This window comes from Taeniopygia guttata, chromosome 18 (genome assembly GCF_048771995.1).
Source record: "Taeniopygia guttata chromosome 18, bTaeGut7.mat, whole genome shotgun sequence".
NCBI classification, from domain to species: domain Eukaryota; kingdom Metazoa; phylum Chordata; class Aves; order Passeriformes; family Estrildidae; genus Taeniopygia; species Taeniopygia guttata.
The window spans coordinates 9,145,343-9,160,686 of record NC_133043.1 but is presented as its reverse complement, the minus strand read 5'-3'; the positions used below and the strand labels follow the sequence as shown (position 1 = coordinate 9,160,686).

The 15,344-nt window shown below is 45.5% G+C and overlaps 1 protein-coding gene across 3 annotated transcripts in view; it reads left to right on the top strand.

Moving 5' to 3' along the window:
• TMEM104 (transmembrane protein 104) overlaps positions 1-15,344 on the top strand; it is a 42,236-nt gene that overhangs the window by 6,716 nt on the left and 20,176 nt on the right. For 2 of the 3 annotated variants that reach the window (XM_030287736.4, XM_041719874.2), the window contains exons 7-8: positions 2,800-2,899; positions 3,665-3,773. In XM_030287736.4, coding sequence (XP_030143596.1) covers positions 2,800-2,899; positions 3,665-3,773 — 209 coding nt within the window. The remainder of the gene's footprint in view (positions 1-2,799; positions 2,900-3,664; positions 3,774-15,344) is intronic. The other variant, XM_030287738.4, reaches the window with a different exon arrangement.

The following is a 15,344-nucleotide window of genomic DNA, read 5'->3' as shown; positions in this document are numbered from 1 at the left end:
GGAGAGAGACTTCTGATAGGAGCTTATAGGAATTGTCTGCATCTGGGCAATTATCAAGAGACATGGGACATGAACTGCTGAAGAGGTCCCTGCTGAGGATGTATAGGCAGCTGGCTTGTCTTTTTGCTTTTAAATGTCTTTTGTATGCCAGGGAACAAGCTTGTAACTGCTCTAATGAAGCCCCATCCATTGCTGCTTGTGATAGAAATGCAAACCACAGTGATGAGGATTCTGAAACCTGTAAAGCAGGACAATGAAATGCTGCACAGAACCAGAACATTATCAGACACCATGGCTGCACAATTTTGAGCCTGTCAGGCCCCATTTTTTGTGGAAAGTGATGTTTTCCCTTGTTCACTGGCCACCTTGCAAAGAGGTAATGGAAGGCTGGGTTTTTTCCACTACATTACATCAGTGTATACCAGCATAAAGCTGTTCCTCTGAAGGACAGCTGGGCTTAAGGAGTGAATATTCTTTGAACTTCAGTTTTTGCTTTTGAAGTTAATTTAAAAAAAAAATTAATTTTCCTGCATGCCTCTTCTGGGATTTTGTAGATTTGAATCACTTAGGACTATCAAAGTAATCCACCTTGGACTAGGCTGCCATGATTTTAGTCAGAGAAGTGAAGTGTATCAGAAACATCTTGTTCCTGGTTTTGCTTGTAGCACTGAGTAGTTATGACCTCAGACAAGTTTTCTTGCTTGTTTGCTTTGCTGTGTGTAAAATATGGTGAACACATCCCTGTCTCTTGATGCCCCTCTGAGGAGTAATATTTGAGAAGTGCTTTGAGAGCAATCATGTAACAGGGTTTAGCTGTATTGCTGAGGATTGGGCTGTGGAGGGATGGGGATCTCAGGAGTCAGAGTGTCCTCATAAAGTTTCAGGAGGCCCCTTCTTTGCATGAGTTTCATAGGGGAGCTGGAAAGGACCCCCAGGAGCCAGGCAGGTTCTGGCCTCTCTGGTACTCAGCCAGTAGAGGGTGTTGGGAATATGTGTCCTCTCTCCATCAGCACTGATGTAGCTTCCGAGCAAAGTGAAATAAACTGCTTAGTATTCTTAAATCTTAATCCCTCTTCTTAATGTTGCTTTAGCCAGAATTATCTGATTTCTTTGTTAGGGATCCTCCCCAGGGTCTGCTCAGCCCATGGCAAAGGGATGAATCCATCTGCAGGAAGGTGGCTGGAGCAGCTACAGGCCATGGCCTGACCCTACTTGTGACTTCAGATGGGATGAGGTGCCACAGCAAAGGACCTGGGCAGCTGTAACTCTGCTGCTTTCCCTGTGTCAGAGCTCAGCAGTGAGGCTCCATCCCTGTCACTGATTCAGAGGCACCCTCTGGCCGTGGAGTGGCTGCAGAGACAGGCAGGTGAAGGGCCTCCCTCTGCTGGTCCCTGCTGAGGTGCTCCCTCCCCAGCTGCACAGAAAGCTCTTCAGCAAGGGCAGCTGCTCAGTGACCACTTAGTGCTGAGAAACTGGGCCACACCAGCCTGTGAGGTTTCACAGCTGGCAAATGTCTGGATGTTTACTGATGATATACAAAGTATGGATCCAAACCCAAGATGATGGAGGGCTTTACAGCCTCCAGAGGAAAGGCTGATGAAAGCTATGCAGTAGACCTCAAAACCCCGGATTTCTAGTGAGTTCTTTGCTCCTTTCCCTTGACTGATTTTTATTCTCAACAATCTGACAGGAGTTGAATCTGCAGTCCTAGGAGGTAAGCTGGGGATAAATCTCAATTTCAGATTGTCTGCTTTCTTAAAGGGAGCTGAGTTTGGTTTAGGCTGTGAAGAGACTGTGCTCTTTTGAAAGAGCTGGCTCTGAAAAACTACTTTCTTTCTTGATTTGATTTTTTTTTATATTTTAATGTTAGGTGCTTTCTTCTGGGACTGAGCAGTCATTTATTGCAGTAATAGATTCTAGGCACATCTATCATGCTGTTTCCTCACAGGAAGTAATTGGTTTTTTTTTCACCTCGTTTTGTGCCAAGTAATGAAAGTATTGATCAGGGAGGGTCAGCAGCAGTTTATAAAATAACTGATGCTGAAGTGTTCCTGTCTTGGAGAGGAGTGTCACCTCTGCTTCCTGCAGACAGAGAGGTCTGCATTGCAATGGGGGTGCTCCTGTGGCTTAGCTGGTCATGTCAGCTTTATTTGGTGTGTGTGGGGCAGCTGAGTCCTGAGATCAGTTGCAGATGCCAAAACAGAATATCTGAATCTGTCTAGTCCTCAGCTTCGTTTCTCTGCAGCTGATGTCCTATCTCAAGATATTTTTTAAAACCTTCAACCCTTCTTAATGGGAAATTAAAAAAGACTGGCAGGTAGTTTGTTGCTGTCTCCAGAACAGCACAGAGACTCCCTAACTGTGAAGACAACTTTAACAGAGCAAGAAAACAATGGCAGAACTATATAGAATGATCTGACAATTTCTGTAGTAAATCCATTTGTCTCCAAGAACAGTTCTAGAGCACGGATGTTTGCCTGTGGCTGTTCAGAGCTGACAGCTTCGTCTGGCAGGTGACTTATGTGAGACCTGTTGGTCTTGACTGCAGGATGGGCTTGAACTAGCAGGTTTATTTAGTGTCAGTACCAGGTATTGAAGGAGCCAGAGTGGAGCTCTGAGATCTCTCATGCCCCATCAGTTCCTGTTCCGTGGTAAGTTCCCTAAGCTTGGGTGGTTTGCTGCAGAAACTATGGAGGCAAATGGTGATTAAGATTTTAAAAATTTTGTATATTTGAAGTGCAGAGAACAAGAGTCTCTGTGTACTCTGCTGAATCTGGACAATATTTTCTTTTTCTCCAGTGGGTGTCAACCTCTTCTATTTCTGCATAATTATCTACCTCTATGGAGATCTGGCAATCTATGCAGCAGCGGTGCCAGTCTCCCTGATGCAGGTGACTTGGTAAGTGTGCTTACACCTGAGGGGCTGTGTGCTGCCAGGGGACAGGGCAGGCTTAGGGTTTGATGGGGTGATAAGTCTTCCTAGGATCAGCTGTACTTTCCAAAGCACGGGGTGGAGAAATGGCTCAAGGACAGCTCATCTCTTGTGCGTGAGTGGTGAAGTTGTTTTGTATTCCCCACCTGAGTGCCTGCTGCCTGACTGCAGAGTAGCTGACCTGGTTCCAGACAGGTGCTCAGGTGTGAAGTATTTCCAGCTTCAGCACTTGCAGACATGAGACTTGTTGCTCCATAGTTTGATTGCAGTACTCTGCAATATGTTGCCTTCTCTCTTTCTTTGGGTAAGGGTTGAGGGGTGTGATGCTTACTAAGCCTGAGGCCAGTGAGTGGTGATGGTACATGGACTTAGCTCTGGACTGGGAGCGGTGCCTTTCTCAAAGAAACAGATAATAAAGATTGTTTTGATCAAAACTGTGCTGGATTTGGACTCAATCTTGAAAATGGAAAACCTCAGCAATCTGTAAAAGATCTAAGCTCACCAGCTTGATGATTAAATGACAAAACTTGCAAATAACTGCAGACAATCCAAGAATTTAAACCTCTGGTACTCAGTGACTCACTGTGTTACACTGTCCAGAAAATGTGGACAGTGAGTGTGACCAGAGACAGGGAGGAGGATTGGCGTCTGCTCATTCTTCTTGAATGCAGGAGAGGGGAAGACATCTGCTAGGAGTTAATTATTCTCTTTTGTTTCTCCCTCCTTTCTCAGCAGTGTCACTGGCAACCATTCTTGCAGTGTTGGAGACAGCACAAAGTACAACGACACAGACAAGTGCTGGGGGCCAATTCGAAGGATTGATGCTTACAGGCTGTATCTGGTGAGCTTCTGGAATTGGGATGACCAGTGTTGCCATTTAAACTCTGCTTCTACTGCATAAGGATTTTTTTTTTTTCTTGTAGAAATAATGTAGTTCAAGTGAACAACAGAATATGAAACTTTTGGTTCAGTCTGACTTTTTGACCAAATACACCCTCCCTATTCTTGGTGACATGTCTGTGTTTGTACTTGTTGGCCATCAGAATGATCCTTATGGTTTTGTGTTTGAATTCTCTCCATCTTGGTGTGTAGTTTTATATTGCTTAAGCAGGTGAGATATTTTTGCCAAAGGCTGGGTTTTTCTTCACTGTTTTTTTCAGTGGCTGGCTAATTAATATTTGCCTGGAGGTAATTGTTGTCAAGATACTGAAGTATATTAAACTCACTTGAGTGCTTTAGAATATAAAATACCCAGAGTTGGAAGGGACTCACAAGGATCATTGAGTCCATTCTTTATGTGAATAAAATTGTTTATGCTGCAGGAGAATTTGCTACTTGAAAGATAACGGAAGCAGCCAGCTTAGACAACATCCAGTGCTATACACTGCCTTAGTAATAGCTTTGTCTAGTTTAGGATTGTCTATTGCATCTCCTGCTGTGCTGGGGTTCTGCTCTGAACCCAGGGCTTTTCCCAGAGGATGATGAACATGGCTTCTTTAGAGCCTGGGGAGTGCTGAGCACTCGTATTTGGAGACAGATGTTGGTAGGGTAAAATGGGAGGAGGAAAGGGTGCTAGTGCTGCACAGTGTGGCTTCTGTTAAGGGTCCCAGTGAGAATTTAAAGTAAAAGGAATGAGGGTGGCTACATGTGTGCAGAAAAATCCAGAGGTAATTTTGGAGTTCATACATTTTGGACATGCAGTGGATCACATCCAGTATCATGGCAAAAGTGAGAGCTGGTCCTCAGAAATATTAGCGAATGTCAAAGTCTGGTTAATTATTTAAGAGAAATATTATTGCTTTATTGAATTCTGTCTTGGTCTGTTTCTTTAAAACTTCTAGAAGATTGAAGATTTCCTTCCTGAATTTCAATAACTCTCCCTGACCCAGCAGAAGGAGCTAGACATGCATTAATTACTGCCTGTGTCTCTCAGATATTATGTCTATAATTCGTGAAGATAATTGTTGTTAGGACTTGCAAAATTTAAAAAATTAAGAGTGTGTAAGCATTAGACTTGAAGTCTGTGTACATAACTCACAGAGGAGCTTTTCCCTCTGCTTGTCTTGTGGATTTGGAGAATAAATATCTGCAAGTCTTTGTTAGTGGTTAATCCTTTCCTACTCAGTAACTGGGATGAGGCTTCAGTGTTGTTCTCTATGCCCTCTTAGGTGCAGGGTGGGATTATTTGTGGGAGAACAGACCTGTCTGTAGTGGCTTGCTGGCTGCAGTTCTCACAATCACTATTTTCAGGATACTTCTGGGTGTTAGCGTTATCTCTAAGTTCTGCTTTTCTGTTAAAAGTCTCTAATGCCTCTTACTGGGTGAGGATGGGAGTAAACTGGAACTTGTTCTGCCTCCAGCTCTTCTGGTCCCACTCCCTGCTTGACCTGTGTGATACCATTCTCCAGAAAACAGAGAGGATGGTGACCTCTTTAGAGAGGGATAAGAGATGTAACCATTTATAAAACACTCACACCACAGTACTGACCCTGGTTTTGAGTTTGGGGTGTCTGCAAAGTGGCTATGCTGGTGAATATTTTTCACCTGTTGTCTTGGTTAATATTTTCCCCACTGTCCTGTTTGTAGTGTGGACAACTAGTGACCAGTTGAGCTCTTAAAATTTCTGAGAGAAATCTGGGGATGGGATGGCAGGGCAAGGAAGTCACTTGACTTCACGCAAAAAAATTAGTAGTAAACCATTGTAATTATCTCTACACATTTTGTGCAAGCTTCTTGTGTATAGAAGTAGAGTTTTGAACATGACAGAAAAGCTGAAACCTGCCTGTCTGAAGGGGAAAACGCAACATGAAAGGGGAGAGATGCATCAAGAGCACAGCTTCTCTTGATCCCAGGGGATCATACCCATAGAGAACTGGTCTCTTTTCTTAACTTTCTATTTTGAATTCTTGCCTGATGGAATGATTCAGGTTCCACGTTTCAGTGGACAAACAAAGTCTCTTTTTGCAAACAAGTTCCCCTGTGGCAAGGGGACAGATGGACACTGTGATCCCAAAAGAAAGCAGCTGAGTTTTGGATCAGCCCTTTTGTCCTAGATGCCTGCCTCTAGTTTTCCTGCCTTATCTTAGTACTGTATTTAGGTTTAAGTGACTTTTAGGAGGAAGATGTGTGGATGTAACGGAAACATCTTGCCTGTCCCAGTGAAGCAGTTCTCTGGAAGTAGTGTTATATTTCATACTCTGTGCATGACCCTATAGAAAACCTATTTTGAAGGAGAATAATCTATTTGAGGTTTTCTGAACAAATGGTGCCAATGGGAGCTGCTTTGTGCCAAGTCCCACCAGTCTGCCAAAGACCCGTGCTGCCTTCCTCCTGTCTGCTTTTTCTCTCCCAACACTGTGTCTTCTTTTTGACAAAAACCATTTCAAACATTGACTCTTCAAGCTGGGGATGGAGAGAGGAATAATGGCTGACATGAAAATCATTTTTCACGCCTTATTGTCTAAAAAGGCTTCTGGAAGCTGTCTTTTCTCTGATTACTGTGAATTGAAGCTGAAAACTATGTACATAATGAGAATATTTAGACAGATTAAATTCTTCTCTTGAGACTTGCTTGTCTGTGCAGCATCTTTATTGCTGCTCCAAGATTTCACACCTAAGTGTGTCTGCAGAGTCTTCAGAGACCGGTAGGCCCCTATTAACCTTTGTCTGAACAAATGGTTGTCTCACTTCTTGTTTATAAATTGCTTTGGAAAATAAAAACTTGCAAAACAAATAAGTGAATGCAAGTGCAGGAAATATGTAAATAGACTTTTGCTCCTGTCCCATCACCTGCTGCTAATACTTGCCTCCTTTTTGAGACCATAAAAGACTTGGGAGGTTTGAAGGGGTGAGCTTTGCTGTGCTGTTCCACTCCTGTGAGGGCAACACCCTGCAGGACAAATTTTCCTCCAAGAAAGATGTGTGTTGGGCAGCCCAGCGACCTTGTTTAAGGCAGGCAGTGATCACAGTTAAAGCAGATCGATGGCTTTCTATCTTTGCTTCAGACCTGTTACCACCCTGCCATGTCCTCAACAGCTGGAGTGACTCCCAAGTCCCTTGGCTGTCTCTGGCAATGCTGAGGACAGGGTCACGTTCTCTCAGTGCTGAATTCACACTTCACTGCAGCTGCTTTATCATGCTCTCTGTAGGTTCCACTGGGCTATGCTGGGGAGGCCGTGGGGAAGGGGCAGCAGATTTAAGTTTCAGATCTTTCATTGTAACACTTCCTTGTCTTTCTGTTGAAGTCATGTGTGAATGTGATATGATAGTCCCTGTTTCTAGAAAGCAGATACTGAGAGCAGATAAATAAGAGATTAAATCCTGGGGATCAGCAGCCATTCGGAGTGTCTGATCCAAGCTGTGTTCATGACCTGGCAAACAATGCTTCTGTTCTGCACCAAGGGAGCCGTTGAGGCTGAAGCCTCTACTCTGTTCCCAGCCCTCCTCTTCTGGCAGTCTGGGACATGGTGTCTTCCCATGATGGAAAGGAAATGGCTTAAATTCCCAAGGGGAGCCGTGTGCCTTTCAGAAGAGGCACTGGCACAGGCTATCCTGGTAGCCTGGCTCCGGTAGCGCGTCAAAGCCACCAGGTGCATCTGTTCTGTCTGAGTCTCTGCTGGTTTTTTTAGCTGATGGGGAAAGGGACGTGGCATCCGCTTGTGCCGGTTCGCAGATGCTGCAGTATCGCAGGCAGCCCAGCGGGTGCAGGCCAGGCGAGGATGGGAGCGCAGATGGTTTAATGGAGATTATCCCAGTTGGAAACGTGCTTGTGCAGTGAATAAAATGAGCGGGCTCACAGGCGCTGGCTGTCCCTCTTCAGGAGGGGACAATGTCACCCCGGCCCGACGCTCGGTGACCAGAGCAGGGCCGGGCTGCCGCTGCAGGAGGCTGTGCAGGGGGTGAGGGGTGGTCTGAGGACACACGTGCTGTTGTACCATTGCTCAGTACCGGCAGAATTTGATCAGTAAATGAAAGGCTGAACTGGGAGGTGTTGATGTGGATCCCGTCCGCCTTGGTGCAGTGCTGCCTTCTGGCCTGCTCTGGCTGCAGGCTGGAGTGCTGGGCTTTGTGTGCCTGCTCTACGTGCTCTGCTTCCCCCCACGGCATTTCTCCTTCCTGTCTCTGCCTGTGCCCCGCTCTGGGTAAAGGTATCTCAGATTGTTATTGTCAAAATAGATCTTTCCAAATGCATTTACCTGCGCTGGGGCACTTTTATCAGCTTGTTTGATACACGATGCTCTTGTGGCCTCTCGGTCCATTGTTGGCTTCTGTTGGTTTCTCTTTTTTTTGGTTGTTTTATATTTTGCCTCCCAGCAGTGATACGAGAGGAGCCCTCACGGCAGTGCTTGAACATCCATGCTTGAGCTAAGCTGTCTGTTTCCACCTGGGAGCTGGAGCAACAGAGCTGGAGCAGTGCTGCAAGCAGAGTGCTTCTTCCAAGGGCACCTGGGCTTTCTCCACTGTTCCCTTTGCAGCAAGTGCTTTTCCTCTGCCCTGCCTTCCTCAGCTGTGCCCTGCAGCAGCATTTGGTAATAAATGGGTCACAGCTGTCTCCTGGATATTTATTCTTACAGGTCTCAGTGTCTAGAGTCCTTGAGAACCTGTGGTGGGGAAGAATGCTGCCTCAGTGGCAGGAGCTGAACCAGGGAGGGCTGATTTCACAGCACATCAATCTAAAAGGTTTGGGGTGCTTGTCTCCTAGAGTGAGCCAGTAAAAAGGAAGGAAAGCTGGTGGAAGTTTATCCTGATGGTATGAAGTCATCATCTTGTTTAAATAAATTGCTTAAACTGTAGCATTGTTGTGTTCTAGGTTACTTCAGCTTGCAGTAAGGATGCAGCAGGACTGGGGCACTATTAGCTTGTCACCCTGCATATCCTATAAGTTATTCATGGTAAGACTTTCTTGCCAAAAATATTGCATTATATTCCTTACCACAAATGCTTTGGTGTGGTTTACTATGATACTGATACAGAAATAGAAATAAATGTACAAAAAAGGCAGCTGCTACTTCTGTGCATAAAGGCAGTTCTGAAAGCCTTCGGAATAAGAGAAAAGCTTTTCAAGAGTCCAGAATATTGTGTCATTTCTGTGTATACAGGCCACCTGAGTTTTGAAGCATTGCTATGACACAAGAGGAATTAGTACTGTATTAAGTATCAATATCAGTAGGCCAAATTGTTATAGGTGCCCCTGAAATACAACTTTGCTTGGCTAAAAGCCCTGACTCAGAGGCTAACTGGAGTCTTCTCATGCCTGTCGTCTACTCAGCCTCCAAAAACTAAGGTCAGTTAAGTTGTTGCTTTGGTCTGAAGTGGTTGAAGAGGGATAGGAGCCAAGTTCTGCTGAAATAAATGGTGTCTGGATGTGGGATGTGAAGACAAGTCTCAACTCTTTATTGTGCAGCTAATAGGCTGAAATTGGCACACAGCCTTGTTAGTATGGCATAAATCCTGCCTCCTTCATCCTGGTCTGTTCTTCTGTGGGCTCATCAATAAATCCTTTCAATTGCTTGCTCATCATATGCCTGTGGCAGATAAACTGGCTCTACTGGAGGTTGCTACACTCCTTGTGTTTCCTAATGCAAAGGGATCTTCAGATAATAACTGGCCTTGTGAAAAAGAGGTTCCTCCTGAGTGTGGTGTTGTGGAAGTGAAATATAAACTTGTTGTTCCAGTGACCTAAGAGCTGGAGTTCATCTTCTGATGGGTGATTTTTCTTGCTTCCTTGTAACTGATGGCATTTTGAGTAAAAGAAATACCAGCCACAAGGCAAACACTGGGTGAGAGAATCGGCCTTTGGTACCAGACTGAAGCAACTGCAAGACCACACTTTGAAGCAACTAACATTAATGGATTAGCTTGTCTCTTTTCACTGGAAAATCGATAGTGCAGGGGACTGGAATGTGTTTTCTGTACAGAGCTGTCTGTTCCCTTCACAATGAGAAGTGGGTTTTTCCTAAGTGGAGCTTGGGTTGTGCTTGTCACTTGGATGCTGAGCTTTTCCAAAGGACCAGTCGTGTCCCTCTGGTGCCTCCAGCAGGCTGGCAAGGGCTGTCTGGAAGGGAAGGGTGCTGTGGTGCTGCTTGAATGCATGGCCAGGTGTGCTGCAGGTGCTACCAGCCCTTCAGAAAAGCAAGGTGCAAGAGATGCAGAGATAGAATGGGCAGAGGCTATCAGTGAGCTCAGACACTCTTGGCTTCCCCAAGGAAAAATATCCTGTACACTTTAGTGCTTGGTTTGATTTAGGTGGTGTTGGATGGTGATCATGAACCTTGGAAACAAACCAACTGAACAAACTGGGTGAAGCAGAGATCTGTGTTTGCTTTTGTGCACATTCTGCAGTTGGGAGCTCACCAGAGGTGATGTTGGGCTCAAACCACAGCCCTGCTGCACAGCACAGCCACCCTGCCAAGGCTGAGAGGCCGTGCTGCTGCTTTCCCTGAATCAAGCTGTCCTTTGGAGTCAGCTCACTTGGGCAGCAAGGCACCAAAGCTGACACTGTTCTCTCCTGATACTGGAGACCAATCTCTCCTGAATAGGGCAGGTGTCAGAACTAATATATGTGATCACCCACTCCCTACAGGGAGTGGTAAAGGTTTAAAAAGGTCCTTTTAAAATTCCTTTCTTGGACTAGGCTGTTCCAGCAGAGCCACAAATCTTACGTTTTCAGAACATTGGTAGAAAATAAGTAATAGATTTCCCCTGTGTGGTGTTACTTTTTGCAGTGATTGTGACAGCATCCTAGGAACCAGAGTTGGAGAAGATCTGTTAAGTCAGCTAAACAATCCCCTAGGAAATGCAATATAAGGCTTTTTCTTAACAGTATATTTTCCAGTATTCTGTTTGGTGCTTTAGCACCAGCTTTGTTTTTAAACAGAGGTCTGACCTTGCTGCCTGCCTGATTCACATAATCTAGTAAGACAGCAGTCTTGATCTCTCATCCCCTGAAATTACCATTAATTCTTTAATATACAGGCAGAAAGTATCAGGACTGCAGAACTGTGCAGTTCTGCTGCTATGAACATTATAAGAAGCTGCAGAGGATAGCTCTGGACAGACCCATATATCTTTTTACTCCTAAATAAGTCTGCAACTTAACTCCATCCTAAATTGCATTGCATGTCTGAGTGAGATCACTGACGCTCTTGTCCAAAAATGTGGATTTTTGGACTACATCAGCAAATCCCACACGTAGCTCATGCTTCTGTAAGCAGGACTATAAATACAAATAATGCAGCTGGGATTTATCTTGTAAGTTCAAGTCGGTATAATTCTCTGGGGCAGAGCTGTTCTCCCAAGCCTGTTGCACCTGTTTGGTGTGCACTGTGCAGGGAGGAAGGCTGGAAGTGAACAGGTACCCCACTAGCCCCGGGCAATAAGGCTTTATCTCTTCCTTTGTGCTAAGTAGTTTTAAAGTGAGAGGCAACTCACTTCCTTCCCTTCAGGCAACTCCTGCATGACACAGTGGGCAGGATGATGCTGCCCCTGAAGCTACATCCTCCAGGCAGCTGGAGAGCACTGAGAAACTCAACTGAGGAGTTCCTAGGGGAGAAAAGAGGACAAATAAAGAGGCTTAGTGGTGAATGCACTGTTGGTATTGTGGCAGGCAAGGGCTTAGTGGCCGTCAGGAACATTCATCCTTGCTGAACCCAAGTACCTCCTAACCCTGGCAGCTTGTAGCTTGACATGTTTGCAGGGCCCTCTGTGCATCCATGTCATGCTGGCCCACATCTCCCTTGCTTTGTGCTGTCTAACCCAGGGGCTTTTGTAGTCAATATAAATATTGTTGTAGTTGCCAATGCCCTGCCGGGAGAGGCTACAAATATGCAGGATTTTGGGGCTGCATTTGTGTATAAAGATGATGTCCTCATATTTTCTTGGAGGAAACTCATTAATCTCTCATACCATGATAATGAATTGAGGAGGCAGAGAACAACTCCTCAAGGTCACCCAGTGTTAGGAAGGAAGAAAACTCCACTTTCATATGCTGTGGGAGATCAGAGCAAGCTAGTGGTGGGGGGTACAGCCAAATTTGGCTCTGCACCTCCTATGCTGTCCTTCCAAGTATCACAACCCAAGCATTCAGCTCTCCTGCATCTATCCACTTTGCTGCTTCCCTCCTGCTTGTTCAGATGCAATTAGGAGATGCAGAATAAGGGGGAGCCAGGGGTCAAGGAGGCGGTAAAGTGATTACAAGATGCTGCAAACGGCTGTGCCATAAATACTCCAATGATGAAAAATTAGATGCCAGTCACCTCGGGGTTATTGCTGGCCTCTATCTCACTCTTGTTGTGAAAAATGATAATGGAAGTGTATTTACCCCAGAGAGTGTAAGCTTGCTGCTGGCTGTGATCCTGCTCGCCCCAGGTATGCCAGGAACAGAATCCTTGCACCTAATGACTTTCTGAGAACACTTTGTGCCTGAATTCCTTCAAATTAAGTGGAGCAAGAACTGGTATTTCAGGGTATTCATTCCAAAGTGGAAAGTTCCTGGTGCTCAAGATTGACCAGCTTCAGAAACAGGCTGTGGCCCTGAGTAAGGATAGGGAGAGGAAAGGAGAGCAGCAGCCTCAAGTGCTGCCTTGCTGTCCATGTGCTGCTCCTGCCTTGGCCTCCCAGAGCTGCATGTGGAGGCTGCCCAGTTCACAGCTCCAGAAACGTTTGCTCAGTCTGTGTCCTCTCTTGCACCAAGGCAGCACATCATTCACTGTCTGTCAGTGTGAACCTGCAAGCTGGTTTTTGGTGTGTTGGATGACCAGCAAGATCAGAGCTTAAGGAGCTGGGATAACTACACCTTTTTACTGGGTGGGCAGTTAGAATCAAATGCTGGTGCTGGGCTAGAGCCTTTGAGAATCTCTAGATAGTATTCAGATCTGCTGAAGTTGGTATCCTTGGGGGTACAAGCACTTCTTTTCATCCCTTGCAGAAGGTCTTCCCTTTTGGAAGGGTCATTAGGATCACTGTGGCGCAGGAACTGTGGGAGGCAGCATCCAGCTTAAAGGGTACTGTGGGTGAAAGACAACTTTGCTTCACTGGCAAAAACCAGCCTGGCAGGTCTGAATTCCTGGAGGATATCTCCTCCCTGCCTGAAGGAAGTGGGGAAGAAGGTGGGTGAGGGCTCCTCAGTGCCAGGAATATGCCTGATGTGAGTTATGATTATAGAGCTCTGCCAGCTGTCCCAAGAGCAGCACGTTAATTACTGGAGCTGCTGTGGCAGCTGTACCCAAAGCATAACTGCCCTTGTTTCTTCAGCTATAAATATTCCTTGTGGATTGTCTGGTGGCTGTGGCCTCCCTCCATTGTGACTTCCTGACTCTGCAGAGGATCTGGAGGTTAAAATCCCTCTTGCCTCTCAACTTCTTTGAGCAATCTTTGTTCTGTGGCTAGTTTATCTCTTTTCAACCAACTTTGAGCTTCATAACAGCTTGTCTGCTGATAACTTACTGCCTATCAGCATGGCCCCTGCTGCAGCCCTGCCTCTAGCCTTGAGACACTGTGGATTTTCAGCTTTTTTTTTTTTTTTTTCTTAGCTCTCTAAAAAGCTCCTTCCTGAACAATCAGACTCTTTCCATGTATTTATATTTGTACTGCCCGCTGCAAGGGGTAAAGCTTTACCAGGGAAAGCTTGGATCCCTGCCCTTGCTGATGGGCCATCTGGCTCTGTAGCTTGAGATATGAGCTCATGTAGGACAGAAACATGGCCTTGTCACCCTAGTGAAGGGGACGAGAGATGGCAGAGGGGACACCACACTCAAGATCTTTTTTCCCTTAAGGTGTTTTAGCTGAAAAGCCCTGTGGCCCTGGCAGGAGTAACTGGAGCCCACCTTGGGGTAGCACTGCGGTAGCCACAACTTGAAGTGGATACAGAGGAGCTTGCAGAGGCTGGAGATGTGTGGCTGAGGGAGATGCAGGTAGGTCTGAAATGCCATGAAGCTGTTTTCTGTAGGAGTTCCAAACAAGAGTAGGGAAAGCACCATGATTTAACATTTCTCTCCAAAGTCAGCCCTAAAAATTCCCTGAGCATGTGAGCAGGACACCAGTTCCTAAGGAATTACCAAAGGTGATAGGTCTGGTTCAGCCTTCCAACCAGGAATGAAACCTCTGACCTGTGCCCATGCCAATAAATGCAGTTTTGCTTTTTGGACTTCTTTTTCCCTACATGTGACACACTCCAGTGGAAAGCACCTGAGGTGGGAACAGAGTATTCCAGTTCCCTGACATCTTGTTTGCTCTCTGTACTTGCTCAGTCTGGTTTTGTTGGATTGTTTCATCTGTCCCTTCCAGTGCTCATCTGAGTTGTGAAATAGCTCTGAGCTCGGGGATGTCTTGCAGAAGCAGAGCGAGTGTCAGAGTTGCCACTTCTGACAGCATGTAAGAAATGTCTGCTTTTTCCTGCCGTGCTCAAGGAGACTTTCCGTGCATCTGAGCACTGAATCAAGCAAAGCTTCCTTTGGGAAGTGCTGGTCCAGTCGAGCCTGTGTCTTGTTGGTGTCAGGCTTTGCTGTGGGAATGTTGTGTACCCACAGTCCAGTATCAAGCACTCAACCTTGTCTTCCCTGCAAAAGCGTCAAAGTCTACCAAGGAGAGTGATCCATTTTATTAAACCAGTGACTTCTTTATGAGATCTTATCTTACCCCTTTTTAGAGTAGGGTTATTTGCTGTGCTGTCTTGTGGGGCAGCATTGCTCAACAGCTGTGAAATTTAAACATCAGTATCTGCAGAGATGGAGCTTGATACTATCCTAAAGTGAAGTTTGTCTGGGATGTTTTCACTTCTATCAAAGGCAAGCAAGAGCTCCAAGGAATTATATGGTTTGGGGTGTGTTGTAGGTTGGAATGAGGGTGCAAAAAAAGCAGGGAGGAGGAAAGGAAAAGGTAGGGTGGCTGGGGACCCAAAGGAAGATGTATATGTAAGGAGCGAGCACTACAACACCTCTTCACATTCAAACGGAGGGATCATTGCTCTGTTATTTGAAACTTAGTAACTTCTCATTGGTGTAGCCCTGTGCTGCATAAATGATTTTATTCAAAAACTCTTGCACTTTTTGTGCTGCTTCTGGCACATTTGCTGCATTTAACAATGGTCTCACTTTGCTCAGGTACATACCCTGCTTCCATGCCATCTTTCTGAAAGTTTCAAGGCTCTGAATCAATAAGAAGCAAGAGCTACTCTTTTTAATTCACTACTTGGCAAGCACCAAAACCAGATGCAATTCTTACAGATGAGTTTGTGTAGCATGAAAACAAGCAACTTCTGATGACAGTTATGAATCAGAATGGTTTTTCAGATGGTCCTCTTGTAAATGTATGCAGGCACTAGCCACAATGCTGTAACTCCTGTATCTAGTACATGAATCAGCCACATTTTGGATGCTAATTGTGCTTCCTGAGCTGTACTGGCTGCTGCTGTAAA